This window comes from Brienomyrus brachyistius, chromosome 13 (assembly GCF_023856365.1).
Source record: "Brienomyrus brachyistius isolate T26 chromosome 13, BBRACH_0.4, whole genome shotgun sequence".
In the NCBI taxonomy this organism is placed as follows: domain Eukaryota; kingdom Metazoa; phylum Chordata; class Actinopteri; order Osteoglossiformes; family Mormyridae; genus Brienomyrus; species Brienomyrus brachyistius.
This window is the reverse complement of record NC_064545.1, coordinates 9,222,793-9,245,360: the sequence shown is the minus strand read 5'-3', so window position 1 is coordinate 9,245,360 and position 22,568 is coordinate 9,222,793. Positions and strand designations below refer to the sequence as shown.

The 22,568-nt window shown below is 47.7% G+C and overlaps 1 protein-coding gene across 3 annotated transcripts; it reads left to right on the top strand.

Annotated features, from left to right (window-relative positions):
* The first annotated feature begins 3,078 nt into the window (after positions 1-3,078).
* On the top strand, positions 3,079-22,367 carry tdrd12 (tudor domain containing 12). 3 transcript variants are annotated; one of them, XM_048973690.1, is made up of 36 exons: positions 3,079-3,134; positions 3,704-3,735; positions 4,014-4,166; positions 4,786-4,832; positions 4,936-5,097; positions 6,069-6,205; positions 6,392-6,511; positions 6,597-6,652; positions 6,743-6,828; positions 7,011-7,182; positions 7,296-7,426; positions 8,597-8,679; positions 8,798-8,869; positions 8,976-9,024; positions 9,908-9,996; positions 11,611-11,691; positions 11,769-11,826; positions 11,900-12,007; positions 12,173-12,358; positions 13,159-13,312; positions 14,128-14,255; positions 14,335-14,514; positions 14,989-15,117; positions 17,188-17,305; positions 17,393-17,532; positions 17,728-17,945; positions 18,070-18,151; positions 18,236-18,417; positions 18,774-18,981; positions 19,108-19,200; positions 19,420-19,580; positions 19,661-20,077; positions 20,197-20,310; positions 20,986-21,139; positions 21,421-21,481; positions 22,012-22,367. In XM_048973690.1, the coding sequence occupies exons 3-36, from the start codon at positions 4,070-4,072 to the stop codon at positions 22,101-22,103; spliced, it is 4,365 nt and encodes a 1,454-aa protein (XP_048829647.1). In that variant the 5' UTR covers positions 3,079-3,134; positions 3,704-3,735; positions 4,014-4,069; the 3' UTR covers positions 22,104-22,367. The 3 variants fall into 3 exon arrangements, with proteins under 3 accessions (XP_048829647.1, XP_048829648.1, XP_048829649.1); XM_048973691.1 differs by lacking the exon at positions 4,014-4,166 and having other exon boundaries at positions 3,104-3,134; XM_048973692.1 differs by lacking the exon at positions 3,079-3,134 and having other exon boundaries at positions 3,480-3,735; positions 4,790-4,832.
* The last annotated feature ends 201 nt before the right edge of the window (positions 22,368-22,568 follow it).

The following is a 22,568-nucleotide window of genomic DNA, read 5'->3' as shown; positions in this document are numbered from 1 at the left end:
GCACTTCATCTTACAAACATGAAGATCTCTTATATGCCTGACACCTATCTTCCCCCCCCAAAATGTTAACCTTTTCCAATCACTCGTCCCTTTGGACTAACTACTGTCAAAACACTAGATAATAAAAAAATATTCACCGTAACGCCAACACTACACCTATGGATAGTTATCCAAAGTGCTCTCAGCATCACTGCCATATAATATAGGCATACAGATTACTAAATAAATTCATCACATACTTTTATTGCATAATATTCTGGTTTTTCATTAAGAAATATGTGTACTCACACTAGATTTAGGGGGCAGGTTACGGCTCAGTGGGTTAAGTCTCAGTGCCTGTGATCGGAAGGTCACTGTGGGCTCTTGAACTAGGACCTCAGCCCCCGGCTGCCTAGGCACTGTTACGGGTGGCTACCTTTCTGCTTGATCTCACCTATGGAGAGCAAATTGGGGTAGGCAAAAACAAAAGTTCCCCACGGGGATCAAAAGGTTATAATATTTTCAATGTACTCATTTGCACAGTGTACTGTAGCGATACTACTTAGTTAGGCTACCGTAGCGCTAATCGATAGCCCTAAGCCTAACCATAAAACGTAACCCTAATCCCAAAGCGGTGGAACTGCACATGCGCAGAAAGGCTCGGTAGCACGTCTCCATAGGTAGCATTGGTCGATAGAACACCGGCAACCACCCGGCCCGTCATGAAAGACAATCAGTACCAGCTGACCAGCAGAAATATGCAATAATCAACCATTTAAACCCAACCCGACACACACAACGCTATCTCCTGTATCGCAAAAGTATGGCGTTAAATTAGTGCCAAAAGTCGCGCACATAAAAACCGCGCGCGCAAGCGCTCAGGAGCAGAAAATCCATGCTCTCTACGCGCTCGACAGGAAGAATTTTGACACTTTGGAGGCGGGAACAGTGGCTAATGGCTCCGCTTCTTTCTTTCTTTGTTTTTTTTTAAATATTGACTACGATTGGCTATTTGCTTTGGTAGAAGATGAAGATAATTGACCAATGAATGTGGGATTCACACTGTCATAATGTCGGAGCAAGTAAGTCTTACACTGAGTTCACATCTTTCAGAGATTCTGTTTTCATATTCCACGTTGAGGATTGGAATCGTGTGTGTCTTAATTAAAGCAGAGCTTGAAATTCAATGCGGTATAGCTGGTATCTCGTGTAATATTATTTATTCACAGTCTGCTGTAATAATTTGGGAATTTCCCGCTTCATCTTACCGTATATAAAAGAATGGGCCATCCATCCATCCATCCATCCATCCATTTTCCAAACCGCTGATCCTACTGGGTCGCGGGGGGTCCGGAGCCTATCCCGGAAGCAATGGGCACGAGGCAGGGAACAACCCAGGATGGGGGGCCAGCCCATCGCAAGGCACACTCACACACCATTCACTCATGCATGCACTCCTATGGGTAATTTAGGAACTCCAATTAGCCTCAGCATGTTTTTGGACTGTGGGGGGAAACTGGAGTACGAGGAGGAAACCCCACGACGACATGGGGAGAACATGCCAACTCCACACACATGTGGCCCAGGCGGAGACTCGAACCCGGGTCCCAGAGGTGTGAGGCAACAGTGCTAACCACTGCACCAACATGCCGCCCCCTGTATGCTATTTCATTGTATAAAAAGAAACTTACTGTACTGTACAATAAAGTATTTCACCACTGCTTCTTCCTCAGCTCCCACCGTTTGCTAGCACATGCATCTTTTGATTTCTTAGTGCAATTTGTGCTTTATTTTTTTCGTGAAATGTAAGTGCAGTATCTGTTTATTAAGTGCTGTGGTTTAATATGTAATTATTATTTCAGTACTGTGTATACTGTCCTTAATGTCTTGCCTCTCTCGTATAACTTGAGATACGCCCAAATTGACTTGCAACAAGTGGTCCTGGTTCCAGTTGCGGAAGTTGATGGATACCTGTACTTTATATGCTGTAGTGTGCTGGGTGTCAGACATTGCAATGCACTTTGCTTTGATTTTGACCCATTAGATCAGAGGGAGGTAATCTTATCCAGAAAGGGCCGCTATGTATTATGGTTTTCACTGCAACTCTCTGAACCTAACGGTTATCCCAATACCTTGATCTTGCTAGCATATTTAAATGTGTACCTATTCAGGAATAGAGTGGTATAGGCATTCAGAGGAGGACTGATGATTATCAGAGGGAACAAAAGGGCTGGGTACTTGTCAGTATCCAGTAGAACCACCAGACTCCTTCACTGAATGGTTCTGGATGTGTCACAGACGCTAATCCCTCTGTATTAGGGGATCCGTCTACAGTTTGTACTCTTCCAGTTAATAGGTAGATTATCAAACAGATTTTCACCCTAGTCCAGTACTCATTGACAGCCTAATACACCGTGTTTCAGTTTCTCTTGATAGTCAATACATGTGACAGGATGTACATTACTCTGATGGGCAGGCCCTCTTCCATATGATGGAAACACTACAACAACTTAAGAATAAGGGTCAGAAGAGTGAAATACATATAATGAGTGTGTAGCTCAGCAGACTAAGACTCTGTGGCTGTGATCAGAAGGTCGACAGTTCGTGCTCAGAATTGGCAGAATAGCCACATGTCCACAGGCTTTTGAACAAGACCTGAAAACCCTGGGGGCCTCAAGGTAGCAGTCTCTTCACTGTGACCCCAAGCTTGTTCTTGCCTTTATGGAGAGCAAGATGGGGCAAATTATTAATCCCATGGGGCCTCAGCAGAATTACAAACCAGTACAAGGAAAACAGTTGTTAATTTTACATGCTACCTTCTGCTGGCCTTATGAAAATATTCAGATTATCATTTTTCCCCATAATTGCAATTTTGACATTAAATTGATGATTTTCCCACGGTCCTGTGGCCGCTTTATATGGTAATTATTGATGAAAACTTTTTTCGAACGTGAAACAATATTAAAATTGCTTTATTGCAAAAAAACTGTTTTTGTTTAGTAAAATAATGTTTTTTCGCTCTTTATACTGCCGTCTTGTGGCAAAATTTGAATACTGCAGTTTCAAAACAATTAAATGAATTTCTTCCCTCGTGAGCGCATGCGCGCGACTTTTGGCACTAATTTAACGCCATACGAAAGCCTCTATATCACTGAGTAAGAACAAGCGTTTTCTTATTTAATTTCACGTTTCAAAAAGGACAGGCATTGGTAAAACACGCATATTGCCTGTGACCAAGCGCACAGAATTTGGCCGCAAAATAGAAAGCTACGGTAACCCACAACCACCAGTTGTATTCGTTATTTTAAACATTAAATTATTGCCATTTTAGGTTTGCTTCACTCTATACATGCCATATACAACACAGTAATCATGTTTACACACGCATTTAGGAGCATATCGAATGAAGGACGCATTTCTGCACTAATGGGCGCTGAAGATGGCTGTCCCGAAATGCGTTCGTCATTCGATATGCTCCCTATAAATCAATATGAGAATACGCCACAGAGTGCGGTTTTTTAGTATTTATAGTTATTTATTTAATCTTTTTTTTAATTCGCACACAAATATCCAGCTGAACTGAAGTTAAGCGCACCGGACAGATGCACCAGCTACTAATCACAGCTTTTGCAAGGACATCAGAGAGCCTAAAACGCAAACCCTGTTATACTTTACGTACCCCTAAGTTCATTATAATTTACTCGTAACGCTGCTTTTCTTACAGACCCCACCCGCCTGCACTCGCGATATTTCCAGGTAAGCTGGGCCCTAACCCGCCCAGACCGCCGGCCCGCGCATCACTTGGCCTTTGCACAATCAGTTGTGCACTTTGTTATACGTACATAGATGCCGTATGCACCAGAATTTCCCCTAAAATCAATAAAGTTTATCTAACCATAAGAATTTTGGGGAGGGGGTCCCCCCCAGTCCAGGCTGATTGGATTTAGTAGATTACCCGTAGGTGTACTTGTATGACTGTGCACTGTAATGGGTTGGCGCCCCATCCTGGGTTGTTCCCTGCCTTGCGCCCGTAGTTTCCGGGATCGGCTCCGCACCCCGTGACCCTACATAGAATAAGCGGTTTTTGAAAATGGATGGATGGATGGACGGATGGTTTAATTCGGAGGGAGGTTCTGCGGGCCGCCAGTCAGCCGAAGATAGGTTTATGGGCTTCAGCGGACACCACGGTATGTTACACCCATTAAAACGTTTTAGTGACCTTTTTTTCCCCAAATGTATTTGTTACTGTTTATTTCTGTATGTATTATTTCTGTACGGGAAGGTTGAATCAGATGCGCTGCAGCGTTATATGTTTGAAACTCGTTAGCTCTGCTGCGGCTGCTTTGGAACCTCCAGTGGAAGAAAAATTACAGTTTTAAATGGCCAGTTCACTGCAAGACTGAAAAAGATGTGTTTTAGAGGGACTTTTGCGCCGCTACGTTGTTCTGCTGAGAGTTGTCTATTTTTGGAGATGTCGGCCTTAAAAAGGTCAGGCTTCTCTCGAATGTATTGGGTAGGAGTGAATAGCATTCTTTATGTGGTGGTTAAAGCGTCAGAAAATACATTTGAAAAATTCAGGAGCAGTGTTTACCTGAAACTATGACCCAGTCACACAAGATAATGCACAGACTTTGAGGTGCATTTGCGTTGAGGTCTTGGATATGTTTGTTTGTGTGTGTGTGTGTGTGTGTGTGTGTGTGTGTGTGTGTGTGTGTGTGTGTGTGAGAGAGAGAGAGAGAGAGAGAGAGAGAGTGAGTGCATGAATCCCTTGAGATGCATCCACTAACTCTGAGCTTTGGGCTTCAGGCAGCATGGAAGCAGGCGGCCCATTGCTGGAAATCGACATTTTAAAGGTATGTGTGAAACGCTAGTGTCTGACAGTAACGCACTTAATCTTCGCTTGCTACGCCTGATCACAGGCTCCCAGGAACTCTCATCTGCCTTTCGCTCGTGTAGATCGAGGACCCCAGCTGCTTCTGGGGCAGGATTGTCAAAGGTGCTGGTGTGTGTGTAGAAGACCAAGAATATGAGAAGCTGAAGGTCAAAATGAACCTCTTCTACCATGACGTCAACCTGGATGTTCAAAAACTAAAACCACCATTGCTTGAGGAAGGCCAGGTACTGTACTAACGGGTGTCTTGGCCAGGGACTGGACACTGCTACCTTCAGGCGTTTTTTAGAATAATGAATTACAGCACCGTTCTGCTTGGACACTGCTCTGCAGTTAGATACCAGCTCTGTGGGCCTGGACAGGCCTGGTCATTCATTCACGTTGTCCCTCCCTCACTTACTTCTTGACCAGGTAGTTCTTGCACATTATGTTTCTCTCTCGGGTTGTCGTGTTGCTGGGAAATGGATTCCCTAATCATCTGTAATCCTTCAGTGTGTGCTGTCATAGCCATGCTATTTCATATCGCCTTAAATTTGGAAAAATCTCCAGCTCATCCACCAACAAAGCAAACCCAGACCAAGACTCTGCATCTAACATGCTCACCCACTCTGTGCCGTTTAGATATTTTACATTCTGACTCAATAGTACATAAGATCGCTTCTGCTCTGGTTAATAGGCATGCAAATACAGTTTGAAGCACAGATAATTCTGGCTGGTCACTGCGACTCATTCATTCAGAGTTGAAGGCTGCTTGCTTGCAGTTTGCCGACTGATTTGCTTTCCTGGGAGTCTTTACGTTTACAATTTTGTGATCATTCTGATGTGCTCCACATTGCCTTACCCTCTCTGTCCTGCCCCACCTTGTCCTGCTCTTTCTTGCCCCATCCTGCCTTCTCCTGTCGTGCTCTGCCCCCTACCCACCCTGCCCTGTCCTGTCCTGCCACATCCTCTCCTGTCCCATCCTACCCTTTCCTGCTCTGCTCTGCTCTACCCTTTCCTGCTCCATTCTGCTCTACCCTATCCTGCCCCATTCTGCTCTACCCCATCCTGCCCCACCCCATCCTAACCCCATTCTGCTCTACCCCATCCTAACCCCATTCTGCTCTACCCCATCCTAAATCCATTCTGCTCTACCCCATCCTAACCCCATTCTGCCCTACCCCATCCTAACCCCATCCTGCCCTATCCTGTCCCCCAGGTCTGCGTCGTCTACTCCCCTGCCATGAGGAGCTGGTGTAGGGCTGTTATGGAGTCCCTCTTCCTGAGCACTGCTGGCTCCCAGGTCTTGTGTTTCCTGCTGGACCACGCCGAGCACGTTATTGTCGACTCCGACAGGCATGTAACAGGAAGCCCTTACTTGGCAAATAAGGATTAAATTCTCACGCAGGGTATGGTGAGATGCATATTTACAGAATTATAGAAGAATTAGTGCCTCTCTTTCTCCATTCATTCATTCATTCCTTTCTGGTATTATTTTGGTACAAGTTTAGAAAACACCTTTGAGTTTCTCCTTTTCCACAGCATTCGAGCTCCTCTGGAAAAGTTTCTCCAGTTGCCGTTCTGGGTGAGGCGCTTTCAGCTGGCTGGTATCTACCCCCTGACTCTGGAGGTGTCTGCCTGCCTGCAGAAAGCCACACTAAAGTAGGTGATGTAATCCGTTGTTCTCCTCCGTGTTTAAATGTGTGGGATCGGATGCCTCTTCATCGCTGTCCCTTTGCCCCCTCAGACGTGCGTCGTGCTGGGACAGCTCTGCCACACGCTACCTGCACGAGCTCATTCAAGGTACACCTGGTTCAGCTTTTATTTAACCAGAATCTCAGGCATTTTAATATTCCGTCTAAACTGGACCTCTTCAAATGCTGTTTCTGACAGCTTCTACTCTGAAGGAGGCCGTTGTCTGTGGTCAGAATGCGGAGTCCACTGCTGTCCAGCTTTATCTCACTATCAGGGATATAAAGGTGCTAAAATCTCAATGCGTCACTGGCTTTGTAGCATCGGCCGTCGAAAGATCTACTCTTCACATGCCTTCCTCACTTTGTGCTAATTCCTGTAGTATATGAGAGGCTAAACAATTTTGGGTGATTTCAGGTATCTTTCACTGTACAGCTGTAGGACCATCAGATCTTATCTGTCTTTGCAGATCTGCGTAAATGACGAATTTGTGACAAAGAGGTTTGCGTGTTTCTCAAGTGCGAAGCCGGAGCAGAGCTTGCAGGACTATGGTGCCAATGCTCTCCTCATAGCCTCCAACACCCTCGCTTCCGGGAAGTCTCCTTTGCGTGTGCAAAACCATGACATGGGTGTCCAGTCCGGTAAAGACTCATGGGATCTCTAGAGTGTCACCTGTGATGTTTTTGCATCGGGTCTTGGAAAAATCCTATTGCTTGACTGTGCTATGTAATAAATGTTTGTATTTGCAATCTAGGGACAAGGCAGAATGCGGAGATCACATGTGAGGAAAAAGATGGGGTTGATTTTTGGTCAGGGAGTAATGGACAGAAGGTTCCAGAAAACCACGTTCCCCACCCCTCCCCTGAGGGGGCACAGGTTACTGCGGTAGGGCTTACAGAAAAGAATATCTTTACTGTCATTGTCCATGTACAATCAAACTCTGTGTGCGTTCTCCACCAATACGACATGATTGTTGTAACGATACCAAAATTACAACCTCGATACTGATACCACTTTATGTATCATGATACTGCCACAAAACCAATGCAGGAAAAGTAAAATATTGTTCATAGTAAATTATACATTTGTCACTGATTTTCAGGAGACATTTATTTCAAATGCTTTTAAATTGATATTTTTTTAATATAATAAATGAGACCTCACTCCACTCTGATACATACCCTAATACTGCCAAGCATCATGTTATGATCACACTGATTCATTCAGTTACAAGGAGAATGATAGTATGTTCTGTAAAATTCATAAAGGGTATATCTGCCTCTGATTGTAATGCACTTCTGCCTTATCGTTGGTAAAATGCGTGTGAGGGGGCATGGCACTGTGTGTAAGAAGAGTATTGAGGGGCGAGAGGGGGATCATTCTGGATGCAGTTCATTATATGGATTTTGAGATGGCTCTGCTGAGGAGGGGGATGGGCAAAACTGTAAAACATTTCTTATGCGATTAAATTCATCGCCATTACTTTCTTTTGTGAAAAGATAATGAAATAAGAACCCATAAAGGTCACAGCAAGTTTCTTTCAAATACTAGAACTTGTGGCCTTAGTTGGAAATTAGTAGGAGAACATTTTAAACTATTTGAGCAAGTACTTCTTTACACAGCGTGTAGTTAGAGTATGGAATAGTCTCCCTGTTAGTGTAGCACAAATCCTGGGTTCCTTTAAATCAGAGCTAGATATAATTTTAAGAAGTCTGAGCTATTAGCTAAGTTCTCCCCAAACGAGCTTGATGAGCTGAATGGCCTCCTCTCGTTTGTAAATTTCTTATGTTCTTAAAGAAGCTGGTGAACACACCAGCCAAGGGGGTGCTGTGCTTGTGATCGAAAGGTCACTGGTTAGAATCACAGGGCTGGCAAAGTGGTGGTCCTGTCGGGTGGTGGTCCTGTCGGGTGGTGGTCCTGTCGGGTGGTGGTCCTGTCGGGTCCTGAGCATGGCCTTTAACCGTTAATTGCTCCAGGCCCTGGCAGACAATATTTTCTTAACTGTACGCCACTTTGGCATAAGCATGTAGCAGTGTACAGCTCTCTGCTTCTTAGGAACGTGTAAGGCATGAAGAGGAGACCGGGGCTGGAGCAGAGAGCAGCAGCAATGGCAAGCAGGAGAAGCAGCCCAGCAGCAGGTAAACTAGGCGCCCAAGCGTCACGTGACAATCACCGTTAGTTATTGTGCTTTTAATGACTTTAGTGAGCAGAAGTTCTTCATCGAAGAATTAATCTGTGGCTCTTTTTTGTCTCCAGCCACCTTGAATTGGCTCCAGAGCCGGGAACCTCCCCTGCTGAGGACCTGTCTCAAAAATTAAACTTGTTAAGGTCAGAAGCTTAATTATATTTGTTTTTATATTAACTTAATTTGTTTTTTAAATCTCACTCTAGGTCAAAAGTATTTAATGCAGTGTTTCTCCTTTGTTCTTAATAGGTTTTTGTGGTTTTTAAATCCCATCTCAAAAACTGGATTCATTCCCAAGGTGAGTTTTTTTTTTTTTTTTTTTTTTTTTTTTTTTTTTTGGACCAAAGAACATGAAACGTTTTAATGTTCGTACTGAAGTTTTTCCCTCATTCTTGCAGTTCAGTTGGAACATTCTTCTTGTTATCTTTCATATTTTTAAATTAAGCTCCAGAGTTAATATATGCTCTCTATGGTGTCACACACACCCTCTGTAGTGCGCTTGTATTTCCCTCTGTGGTGTCACACACACCCTGTGTAGTGCGCTTGTATTTCCCTCTGTGGTGTCACACACACCCTGTGTAGTGCGCTTGTATTTCCCTCTGTGGTGTCACACACACCCTGTGTAGTGCGCTTGTATTTCCCTCTGTGGTGTCACACACACCCTCTGTAGTGCGCTTGTATTTCCCTCTGTGGTGTCACACACACCCTCTGTAGTGCGCTTGTATTTCCCTCTGTGGTGTCACACACACCCTCTGTAGTGCGCTTGTATTTCCCTCTGTGGTGTCACACACACCCTCTGTAGTGCGCTTGTATTTCCCTCTGTGGTGTCACACACACCCTCTGTAGTGCGCTTGTATTTCCCTCTGTGGTGTCACACACACCCTCTGTAGTGCGCTTGTATTTCCCTCTGTGGTGTCACACACACCCTCTGTAGTGCGCTTGTATTTCCCTCTGTGGTGTCACACACACCCTCTGTAGTGCGCTTGTATTTCCCTCTGTGGTGTCACACACACCCTCTGTAGTGCGCTTGTATTTCCCTCTGTGGTGTCACACACACCCTCTGTAGTGCGCTTGTATTTCCCTCTATGGTGTCACATGCACCCTCTGTAGTGTGCTTGTATTTCCCTCTATGGTGTCACATGCACCCTCTGTAGTGCGCTTGTATGAGCCGTTCTTTTCAGGATGACCCTGAGGAGGTGGTGTCGATGGAGGGGGCAGGTTCAGCAGTGCTGCCTGATGGATTGTCCAGCACAGTGGCTGCCTGTGTGGGGTATGATCGTGCATATTACCCCCACTCAAAACATGAATTTACAAGGGCCCCCTTTTGGTCTACAAAGAGTTGTTCTGCTAGAAGGGACAGGACACACTCACACACCATTCACTCACACATGCACACCTACGGGCAATTTAGCAACTCCAATTAGCCTCAGCATGTTTTTGGACTGTGGGGGGGAAACCGGAGTACCCGGAGGAAACCCCACGACGACATGGGGAGAACATGCAAACTCCACACACATGTGACCCAGGCGGAGATTCAAATCCGGGTCCCAGAGGTGTGAGGCAACAGTGCTAACCACTGCACCACCATGCCGCCTGTGTGGGGTCATGTACACAGTAATCCCTTCACATTCACGCTTTTGACATTCATGATATTCATAATTTCAGTTATTCATGAGTTGGTCATGAACAAATAATTAAACTGATTATTTTTGAATCTTGCCAAAAATATGGGTGTGATGTTATTCTGCATCTGGCCCTGCAAACGGTCTTCAAACTTGCAGGGAATTTTTGGGGGTTGGTGGCGGGATTGACACTCCCCGGGAGTAGCTCTGCACGCACCATGAAGGGGATGGGGGAAAGCCTTCGGGAGCCCCATCCCTAAACGAGTCGAAACCGTTGGAGAGCTAATGGGGTCAGGCCTGTTGGGGATGAGGTCTGGTGTAGGCATCACCTGCTCCGTGGTGGCACACAGGTCCCAGTTCGAGGCGACCCATTCGGGTAGGCATGTGGAACATCTTGTCTCTCCAGCAAGATGACCTCTGCTTTGTAAAGTCCGCGTTTCAGTGGCGGCACTCTGACGTATACCGACCAATGAGTGGCCAGCTCTCTGTAGGTGGACACACCTACTTTTGGTCTGGTCGGTCTGACGGCTGCCATACTCAGGGAGCAGCTATTGCTGTAGCAGATTGACTCCTTCTGATGGGGTCTGATGTCACTCCTTCCAACAAGCATATCATGAGACTCAGGCTAAGGCATTCCTTGGGTGTCTTGTCTGTTGAGTCCTGGTGCTCCCTGTCTGAGAGACATGGATGCTAGCCAGTGAGCTGAGACAAAGACTGGACTCCTTCGGTACTGTGTCTCTTTGGAGAATCCTTGGGTACCGCTGGTTTGACTTTGTGTTGAATGAGCGGTTGCTAGAGGAGTCCCGAATGAGGCACATTACCTGCATTGTGAGGGAGCATCAGTTACGGCACTACGGCCATGTGGCGTGTTTCCCTGAGGGGGATCCGGCTCGCAGGATCCTCACTGCTGAGGACCGAAGTGGCTGGACCTGGCCGAGGGGACGCCCACGTAATACCTGGCTGTGGTAGTTGGATGGCCATTTCTGGAGGGTGGGACTGGACCGTGTATCTGCCTGGGGGGTCGCTGGCTAGGATGCTAAGGAGTTTCCCTGTGTGGTGGGTGCGGCAACGCGCTGCATCAGTTCATGCTCCCCCACCTGACCTTGCCAAAATAGTTGCAGAAACTCACAGATGACACAAGCCAAAAACAGGCTGTCATAGTTGGGATTAGGGTTATGCCCATAGAAATTAATGGATAATCCCCACAAAGGTATAGATAACTAATCTGTGTGTGTGTGTGTGTGTGTGTGTCACACCAGCAGAGCTGACAGCCATCTCGCTGGAGATCAAGCACAGGAAGTCACAGATCACGGCAGGATCGGAGACCAGCTGACCTGCGCACGGTCTGTCTGTGTCTCATGCTCTGAAAGTACATTTTACTACAAGCTGAATCTGTTTTATTAGTTTCTTTGTTTTGCAGGCTGTTGCAGTTTCTGAACCCAGACCCTCTGAATCCAGACAGGGATTCTTCTGAAATGGTTTGTTAGATCTCAGCCAGTAAGGTAGCACGGTCTGCTGTTACTCTGTCGTCTTATGCTTGCCCTCCATTAGCCTTTCTGGCAGGACCCCTACAGAAGCAGGATCCTGCTGCACTCCCCCATGACCTTTGAGCCCTGTGGCAGCCTGGCCGCTGCCCCCATCTCTGACGGCGTGCGAAAGGTGCTTGTTTCTGTGACACCTCTAATTGTGGGGTTAGTCTGGATGACAAGATGTACTGGTAACCCTTCCTATAGTAGAGCTTTCTGCTTTAGATATTTAGGCATCTACCCTCCTCTATGATCTGAATGTACTCTGTAATATGTTTGTGTGTGCCTGTGGCTTCAGGCTCTCCTGCAGACGGGCTATGGTGGCCCCACCTTAGCCGATTGTCAATGCTGGCCCCCAGTGTCTCGAGGCTGCGACACTCTGCTCATCGCCCAAACAGGCAGTGACCCCATGTGCTACATCCCTCCGTTCCTGACCCACCTACAGCTCTGCGCTGTCCGCAGTGCCCTTACCTCCTGCTCCGGGGTAAACAGCTGGCTGCGTTTTCGCTAAGCAGAGCCTAGTGCCGCCTCTGAGTGCCGCCTCTGAGTGCCGCCTCTGAGTGCCGCCTCTGAGTGCCGCCTCTGAGTGCCGCCTCTGAGTGCCGCCTCTGAGTGCCGCCTCTGAGTGCCGCCTCTGAGTGCCGCCTCTGAGTGCCGCCTCTGAGTGCCGCCTCTGAGTGCCGCCTCTGAGTGCCGCCTCTGAGTGCCGCCTCTGAGTGCCGCCTCTGAGTGCCGCCTCTGAGTGCCGCCTCTGAGTGCCGCCTCTGAGTGCCGCCTCTGAGTGCCGCCTCTGAGTGCCGCCTCTGAGTGCCGCCTCTGAGTGCCGCCTCTGAGTGCCGCCTCTGAGTGCCGCCTCTGAGTGCCGCCTCTGAGTGCCGCCTCTGAGTGCCGCCTCTGAGTGCCGCCTCTGAGTGCCGCCTCTGAGTGCCGCCTCTGAGTGCCGCCTCTGAGTGCCGCCTCTGAGTGCCGCCTCTGAGTGCCGCCTCTGAGTGCCGCCTCTGAGTGCCGCCTCTGAGTGCCGCCTCTGAGTGCCGCCTCTGAGTGCCGCCTCTGAGTGCCGCCTCTGAGTGCCGCCTCTGAGTGCCGCCTCTGAGTGCCGCCTCTGAGTGCCGCCTCTGAGTGCCGCCTCTGAGTGCCGCCTCTGAGTGCCGCCTCTGAGTGCCGCCTCTGTTGACAGTGTATGTTATGTTAGAGCTTTGTATGTGCTGCTGTCATGTCGGTGCTCGTGCAGTGTCTCTGACCAGACACTTGGAAACACTGCTGTACCCTTTGCCCCCTTCCCAGCCCATTGCTGCCGTGCTGTGCCCCGGATGGCAGAAGGCCCAGCGTGTCTCCGGGCTGCTGGAGGAGCTGCCAGCCGGTGCATCTCTGCACCCGACGCTCGTGCTGCTAGGCCGGGGGAAGGCGGAGGCCGAGGCTGCACACATCCCCAGCAACTGTGAGGTTCCCTGCTCATCATCGCTTCCGCGTTCTGACCGACATGGGCAGTCAGAGCCAGGCTGGCACTCGAGCATGTTTATTAAACCTCAGCGAATGCGTAGCGCAGTATTTCCCTCCTGGTTCTCAGGGACCCCCAGACAGTCCATGTTTTCATTTGTACCTGGAGCTGGGAGGAAGCAGAAAATGTAGACTGTCTAGCAGGGACTTGGGAGGGAGCAAAAACATGGACCATCTGGGGGTCCCCGAGGACTGGGTGGGGAAACACTGGCTTAGCAGATTCAGTCTGGATAACCTGGGGTCTAGGGGTAGGGAACACACTTTCACTGACTTCAATATCGTATTCTTAATTCATGGCGAATAATTAATTTCTTATGTATTTGTTTTGGTATTAAACATCTTTTATGGCGCTGATGGGGATCGATGTATCTGGATCGCGTTTCACCGTTGGTTGTTCATCAAATTGCCATGCGAATGCGATTTGATTACGCGTAATGCAGCCATTTAGAAGGCGAATAGCGATCTTCAGGTGAGGCCGGCACTACACGCCCCCGATGCAGGTAAAACAAAGTAAGGTGACATGGTTTACTTTTTTGCCTTTAACCTAATTTTAAAAACTTTAATACTTCTGACAATGGACGTTTTGAAAAGAAGACAGATTACGGATTCAGTCAGTTTTTTTTTTTTTTTCATGTTTCTACAATAAGATTTCAGTGAGTTATGAACTGAAATTCACGAGAAAGATACGCGGCATCGCCGAATGATGCTGTCGACCCCAGAGGGTTAAACACCAGTGACGCCCCCTGTGCCCTTTAGGCCAATTGCTGGTCACCACCCCCTCCAGCCTGCTGCAGCTGCTTCAGTCGTGCTGTTTCCTCTTCCTGCGGCTCTGTCATCTGGTGCTGGACGATGTGGACCTGCTGTACACCCGGGTCCCTCAGGAGGTGAGGCTCGTCCTTCTGAGTTAAAGCTCACGGCCAGGCGTGAGGAGCAGAGCACTGATGGCGGCCACCTGCCTGTCAGACGTGCGCCGTCCTGCAGCACTTCCGGAAAGAGGAGCGTTCCCTCTCCCTGAGGCAGCTCGTCGCCGTGGGAACTCGCTGGAACCACCACATGGAAGCGCTGGTGAAGGAGAGCATGAGGGACCCCTGCGTCGTCATAACGGTCCCCGAAGAAGCAGCTTTATATGGAAGCGTGCGTCAGGTCAGTGGGTACGCGAGCTTAAAGTCTTACAGGGACCAGTACGTTCGTCAGTATTGCAGCTTCAGCAGGTCCGTATCCCCCAGAAAGCGTAACATCCGTATGGCATCACTCAGCGTACCTGTGTGTGGTGACAACATTCCTATATTGTAATTCTGAGCTGTGCAATTACACGTGGCATGAATAAATTGGAAAAAGGTGTATTTAAACGGTAAGGCAGAGGTATATCAGGTCGTCATATACCTCTTAAGTCTATGCACCCACTTAAGAGCATTATAACGTAGAGGCATTGGTAAACTTTAATCAAAGTGATGCTGAAAGTACCTGTAATAGGTAATTTTAGGCTGTCTTCAGAAGGTTTGGAGGCCTTTTCTAAAGCAGGCTAAGCCTTGCTCTAGTTCTGGTGAACGTTACAGCTTGGCCTGGTGGTGATGGTGATTTTTTTTAAAGGTGTGGGTTTGGTCTGTCCCTCCACAGATGGTCCTGCTCTGTTTAGAAACCACCAAAATGTCAGTGTTGCTCAATGCTCTGGACTTTGTCCCCGATGTGGCACAGAAGACCCTTATCTTTACCAGCACTGCAGAAGAAACCGAAGAGGTCTTCAAGGTAAGAATGCAAATACTTTTTTTTTCTCCAAACTTTTTTTTCTTTCCATCGTTCTGATACAGGTTGATCTTGGTTTCATCTCTCCAAAGAATGCTGATCCAGAATTCTGCTGGCTTTTTTTTTTGTTTTTTGCAAAGTCCAATGTAGCCTTTCTGTTCTTAAGGCTTATGAGTGGCTCATCTTGCAGTGAACCCTCTGCATTTGCTTTCATGCAGTCTTCTCTTTGTGGTAGACTTGGATATTGATACGCCTACCTCTCGGAGAGTGTTGTTCACTTGGTTGGCTGTTACGAAGGGGTTTCTCTTCACCATGGAAATGATTCTGCGATCATCCACCACTGTTGTCGTCCGTGGACGTCCAGGCCTTTCTGCGTTCCTGTGTTCACCAATGCTTGCTTTCTCAGGATGAACCAAACTGTGGATTTTGCCACTCCTAATGTTGTGGCAATTTCTCATAGTTTTTCTGTTTTCGCAGCCTAAGGATGGCCTGCTTCACCTGCATACTGAGTTCCTTTTACTGCACGTTGTATGTTCACACCTCAATCTTCTAAATTCAAACAAGACACCTCAAATCAACTCCAGGCCTTGTATCTGCTTAATTGATAATGAAAGAATGAAGGAATTGCCCACACCTGTCCATGAAATAGCTTTTAAGTGAATTGTCTAATTTTTGGCCCCTTTAAAAAGATGGTGGCACATGTTGTTAATTTCAGTAAACGGGTTAAATCGTAAAACTTGTCAGTGTCCAAATATTTATGGACCTAACTGTATAGTACCTGTAAATGTTTGCTGGTAAAATAGCTTCAATGGTAGGATTAGTAACTCATAATTGGGCAATGTCAAATTTTTAGTATTTATCTCATCACAAATGGCTACCCCCTCTGCTAAATATTGACCCTAACTTCAAAGTAAACTTACGAAACACAAACTTCCTGTGGATGTGTGCTGTCTTCTCTGCTGACCTACTCACCTGGTGGGAGTTTCTGTCGCTTGATACCAAGTCGGAATCTTCTGTCCATGCAGATGTTGTTGTTTTTTTTCCCCTTGTTTCTCCTGCCCGTTTACGGTGGGGGATGCTACCAAGAGCCATCCCAACTAACAGGGAATGTTCTGTAACTTTAGCCAATGTTCTGTAAAGCTCTTCTCCAAGTTGGCCGAAAACATTCTTACTGTAACATCAATGGAATGGCATTTCCACATTTTACATTTTAACAATGGTTCTGTCAATGGTAGCACAATAATATGAGTGCCTGAACATCCTTTTCTTAGATATTTTTCAACATCTGTCTGTCTATCTGTTTCTAATAGTAATAAAAACATAACTATTATGATTATTATTAACGTATAACAATTATTCTTAGTAGTAGTAATAGAGGGATAATGTTCTGGGAACATCCATACCTTTCCCTACTATACATTAATCATAACGTTCAGTGAACTTTCCTGGCTTTCGCCTGTGCCCGTTTACGGTTAAATAACAGTGGTGTTGCTTGAGCACTTTAGTTAAAGTGACGGGCTCCCTTTTTATGAGAGGAATAATCGTCATTGATGGGTTCTCCATAAAATCTGTCTTTGCTGCATAATGAGGCTTTGGGAAGAATCTGTCTGCTTCTACAGTAATCGCTTGCATGTGAGTCTTGGGACTTTTTACTTCATCCAGCAAAGGACAAAATAACAATATTATCATTCAGTTATCTAGCTTGTACAGGTTCTTGGATGTCGCAGCTCATTAAAGTCATAATGATTAAAGATCTTGTCTTGGTCATGAGTTCTCCTTGCAAACTACATCGTCTTGTTTGGTTTTTCTTCAGGGCTCTTTGTTTACTTTTGCCATGTTATAACATTCTTTGAATGTTGTGCCTTAATCCAGTGTCTTACTGAAGGGAAAATCAGTAATCAAATTGCTAACATCTCATGTCAATGTTCGATGGTACTGCCTGCGAGTGAGTGACTGTAGACCCCCATCGCGCCGTAGCCACACATGCTGTATGTGCAAAGGGCTGTTAATGACTTTAGCAGGATCATCAGCCGTCTGGAACAACGCAGTGATGTTCGCTTCGATTCCCTACAGGCTGTCAGGACCACGGCGTTTTTCTGCCTGAAGGTCCACGAGAAGTTAACCCACCAGTTTAGCTTCGTGGCGGAGCAGTGGAGGAGTGATATTGGGCCAGGAACTCAGGTCGTCTTGGGTACGTGGAGGATGAAGCGCCCGTTTAGTTGGACCAGGCCAACCCCTTTGCTGTCTCTTTGGTAAATGTCTGCTCCTCGCCTGACAGTCACCACCGATGACTGTGTGAGGGCGCTACACATCGACGACGCTACCTGCGTCGTGCACTACGGCTTCCCACGCTCACCCAAACTTTTCGGAAGCCGCCTGTACTGCATGTCAAGGCACTTCCGGAACCTCTCTGACAAGGTACTGGAGGGTTAACCGGGACCTGAGCGACCCCTCCCAGTACCACTCTGGGGTCTTCCTTCTTCCTCAGCCACCGCTTATCACACTGGGTTTCGTGTGAAGTGCTTTGTCCTTTTTTAGTGGCGTGTATCTAACGTCAACCTGTAGGTGGCAGTGTTCATCTGCAGTCCTAACTGCTGATGCCTGCTTTGATAGGTGTGCTCAAGTCTGCCGTCCCGTGAGGCAAGGTCCGTGCTGCTGCTGTCGGAGGGTCACGCCCGGCACGTCGTCGGACTCTGGCGCTACCTGGAGCGCACTGGCACGGAGCTGCCCAATGAGCTGCTGCGTTTCACCCATGGGCTTCTGCAGGCCAAGGAGCTGCAGAAGTCTGCCAGGCCTCTCTGTAGCTACCTGAAGAATTTTGGCTTCTGCAGGTTCCCTTTAGTGTCTTACTAAAGGCCGCGTTTCCACCCCTGACTCCCGTTATCTATTGACTCCAGAAAATATTTGACCTCTACTTTTGTTTTGTTGATTGAAATGAATTTCGCTCCATTGCAGAGACGACAGGGTTTGCCCAAACCGACACCAGATCGACCCCCAGCAAGACGCCCCACGGCAACCCGACTCCCACAACATCCTAGTGAGCAGCTTCACTTCGTTGGCCGTGCTGCCATGTGGTCTGACCTGCTGATGGTGTGATGTAACACCTGTTTATTGTTGGCAGTTTGTGCCGCTGCATATTAAGAACGCGTCCTGTTATTACGGACGCATAGTCAGCGGGGAGGGAAGCGGTTACGAGTGCCTGGCCAGGGACATGGCCGCGCACTATTCCCGGGAGAAGATTCATGCCGTGGAGCTGGTGCAAGGAGGCCTTTATACGGTGCAAGAAGATGATGTGTATCACCGGTAAGTTTTGAAAATTTGCATCTATTGAATTCTTTAGCAGCTGCTTTTATCCAAAGTGACGTACAACATCAGCCAGTAAGTGGGGGTTAAGGGCCTTGCTCTTCCGGGGAAATCACTCTGCCAGCTTTGGGATTTGAACCAGTGACCTTCTGATCACAGGCGTCGCTGAGCCCTACAACACCTCATGAGTGGACATGTGTAGTCAGTCAATATTTTAGAAATAGTCTTCTCTTACTTTGTTTAGAAAAGCCTCTCTGAATAAAAAATATCTGGTAGAGTCATTTCTGATGTTCTACCGCCAACTGGCTAAGCTTGATCAGGCCATAGGACGGATCACTGCCCTTCCCTCCTGCCAGGGTCCGGCTCCTGGCGACCCCGGACACAGAGAAGCGTCTCTTCTACAGCGTTAACGTCTGCTTCCTGGACGAAGGCCGGGAGCAGGAAGTGAAGGCCCACCAGCTGCTGGAGCTGCCCGGCCGCTTCCAGGCGCTGCCCCCACAGGCCGTGGAGGTCGTCGTGTGCCGGGTTCAGCCCATCGATGGCGAGATGGACTGGAACCCCAAGGTGTCCGTGTTTCCTCATTCATTCATTTTGTGGAAAAACGGTGGGGTGATAAAGAAGAACATTACTCTTGTGTTTCATTACATGTATGGATTTCTTACCCCATAATGATCTCTCTACAATGAACAGGTAGCCAGGTACATCAGTCAGAAAATTAAAGGTCTGCAGCATCATGCCAAAGTGGTGCTCAGTCTGGGAAACACCATCTGGGTGGATCCGATGGTAGGATGCTGCCTCACTGCTGGGTTAGAGCTTGGAGCTGCTACACTTGCAGCTGTCATGTTTAAATAATGTTTAAATAATTATGATGATGATAAATGGCGTCTTTCCGTTACATAACCCTCATGGACACTTCAGATTACACCGCAGTGGTACGTTTGCACGTAGATGGTTTCGCTCTGATCACAGCCAAAACAAACGTGTCTGTCTCCGCCCCGGAAGGTGCGGCTGACCCGGCCACCGGGCCTGAAGACCTTCATCAGCGAGTATAACGTCCTCTCAGAGATCCTGGCCACGGGGATGGCTGTTCTCAATCCTCAGCACGTCGACCTGCTGAAAGCGCTGTCCCAGGAGGCATTCGTGGGGGTTCCGCCTTGCGAGATGTGAGGGCCCGCCCCTGCCGGCACACCATTGGTCAGTGTCAGGTCCGGTCTTACAGTCTTTGGCTCTCCCTGCCATTCAGTTGCCCCACTGCCATTGAGGAACCAGGGACCAGACTCACACTTCCAGCCAGCGCCACAGGATGTACTACAAACCCAGCAGGAGAAGGTCCCCCAGCCTGGGAGAAGGTCCCTGCTGCAGCTGTGAAGGAAGCCATGGCCCTTGAACCAGTAGCGGCTAGACTGAGCTGTCCTGCCCTTTTAGAAGAACCACAAAGTCCATCATCCGCCCCCACCCTAGAGCACTCTCTCTTAAGCAGGGAAACCCAGGCAGGAACACACAAAACCATGGAGGCAGTTCCTACTGGCTCACCTATGAATGAAGTCCAGTTCCCTGTCAGACCAGTGGAGAATGGGCTGTCCTGTGACCTTAAGGTGCCCGTGGCAGAGAAAACAGACGCGGGGCAAAAGGGCACTGCCAGTGCTGATGCTCCACAGTGGTAGGTCCTGGTTTACTGATTCCGTAGTTGGACCTTTGGAGATGCAGGTTCCCTGCCGCATAACTGAATGTCTGCTGCTGCAGGTTCCCTGCCGCATAACTGAATGTCTGCTGCTGCAGGTTCCACCCGCAGATACAGTGGTTTCAGAGAATGAAGTCCATCGTCATAAACATCAAACTCCCCAACCCTACTGGACAGACGTGTGAATTCTTCTCCGACAGAGTCATGTACAGGTATGCATGACATGACCCTGAAGGGGCTTTGAAGATGGGCGGGGCGATGTGGCCAAAACGTCATTATCACAATTGGAGCTTTCAGAATTACTCGAATAAACCCAATTACTCAAGTTTTAAGAAAGCATCGATAAAAATGTTCCTTCTTGATCACTCAGCAGCATGCTGGATGGTAGACGGCGCATAGCAGGTGAGGGTCCAAACAGCGAAAGCAGTTGTGTGGAGACACTGCACAATAGTGAATGAAAATGCAGTCTGTCAGTATTACAAAACAGAACTTAAATATGGAACGACTACAATGCAACTGCATCTTATAAAATGACAGTGAAGTAGTAATGGACTTGCCCAATAATGTAGGGTTAGCCGTAGATTTGTACTCTTTAGCCTCTCAGAGACGCGTAGCCTCTTTTTGTCATCACTTTGCTTTTTCCTACGAGAACGAGAGGTCTGACGGTGTCAAACCAGCTATCGCGGCCCTTGCGATGTGACGACTGCATGTGTATGACATGATGTCGATATTAACATCGCGCATCATGCATGCCTGCCAGGGTCGCAGTGGGTAGCGCTTTGTGCATGTGGAGTTTGCATGGTCACCCAGCGTTAACCTGGCTTTTCAGTGGATCCTCCAGTTTCCTCCTACAGTCACTGTGTGGCTTCACTCTGGCTTGATTGCAGTGCCACCGTTAACGGTCAGCAGTACCGGGCCGACCTGGTGCTGCAGGGCGCCATTGACCCAGACGAGTGCACATGCGTGGTGAAGAGCGGTGGGCCTGTCCTGCAACTCGTTAAAGCACGCAGTGGCTTGTGGGATAGGCTGCTCCGGGAAAAGGTGATGCATAATGGGTCACTGTTGTACACTGGGTTATACAGTACACTGTTGTACACTGGGTTATACAGTACACTGTTGTACACTGGGTTATACAGTACACTGTTACACACTGGGTTATACAGTACACTGTTACACACTGGGTCATATACCATGCCATATATTAGGTTATTCACTGAGTTATCCAAATGCTGAAATGCTATATATATGTTTCACGTGCTACGTTATCCAGATTAGCAACTTAATTCTCATTAAACTCATGAGTAAATCTGCTTTTTGTATAGAATATGTTTGTCAGTCTGGACTTTGAGCATCTTGAGGACGAAGCTGAAAAACCTGAGAATGGTAAGATCTGGGATCGTCGCTGAGGCTGAGCATCACGTTTCCAGCCCTCCAGCTCACACCGTCCTCACAGTCCTGCCCTCTAGGAGGCGCTACCAGTGCATCAGCACCCGTACCACCTGCTTCAGGGACGGCTTCCTTTCCCCAAACCATAAGGTCAAAATGACCAATAACCTGCACCGGTTTCTCCACTCTGTTACATTGCACCCCGTTGACATTCCACTTATGTGCTTTATCAGTACTTATTCCTGTACTGTCATCTTTTTGCAATCCATATCCCAATTGCACAAATTTACTTTCGCACATACTCATTCTTATTTTGCTCTTCTGTCTTGTTCTGTCTACTTCTCTGCCGTCTGCCCTGTGTCACTCTGCCGCGTATCGCGCTGCCGTCTGCCCTATTGTTCCCCATTCACCTGTCCCCTTACCTGCACCTGGCATAAGAATTACACATCACACTGTTTTCCTCTGAACACTATGTAATAATGGAACCTTTTGAGTTATTTTACTCACCTGCTTCATCATGTCTCAAGCTCGCTGGGTCGTGGAGCACGTCGAGGACGTTGGCTGCTACTGGTCCCCTCAGGTCAACGATGACAGCAGCAGCAGCAGCGACTTTGACTGACTGTCCAGCATGGCGCCAATTGTATGACTACAGAGTTCCAGCTGCTTTTGTTTTTCAGATTTACCCTCATAAACTCATTCTCTGTTCTGGGCTATCATTTATGCTTAGAGAGAGTGGGAAAGTCATGGTTTTGTTTAGGGGGACACTGTGACATCACCACCTATTATCTTGAAATTCTTTTGTTCATATGATGATTAATATGTTCATAGGGTTAGTATGTTGCATTTTGAGTTCTGTTGGTCTGTTAATAAAAAGCCACTTGGCATAATGAGTGATCGCATGTCATTGATGGTATTCAGTTACTTGTTTTTGCCCGTTTGTACACAACTGAGTTTCCTGCAAACCGTCAACATATTTGCAAGACAACCTTTATAGGAGAAATTGAGTATCTATCCAACCATCCATGCCACTTATCCAGTGCGGTGTCACGCTGAGCCTGGAGTGTATCCCAGGATGCACTGGACA

What these genes read in the sequence shown, in the direction of transcription:
- tdrd12 (XM_048973690.1), top strand. Translation starts at nt 4,070, where the DNA reads ATGGATGGATGGATGGACGGATGGTTTAATTCGGAGGGAGGTTCTGCG. An exon ending in ACAGGGATTCTTCTGAAATG is followed by an intron (nt 11,827 to 11,899) that starts GTTTGTTAGATC and finishes GCCCTCCATTAG; the next exon opens with CCTTTCTGGCAGGACCCCTA. An exon ending in AGCTGAAAAACCTGAGAATG is followed by an intron (nt 21,482 to 22,011) that starts GTAAGATCTGGG and finishes TCATGTCTCAAG; the next exon opens with CTCGCTGGGTCGTGGAGCAC.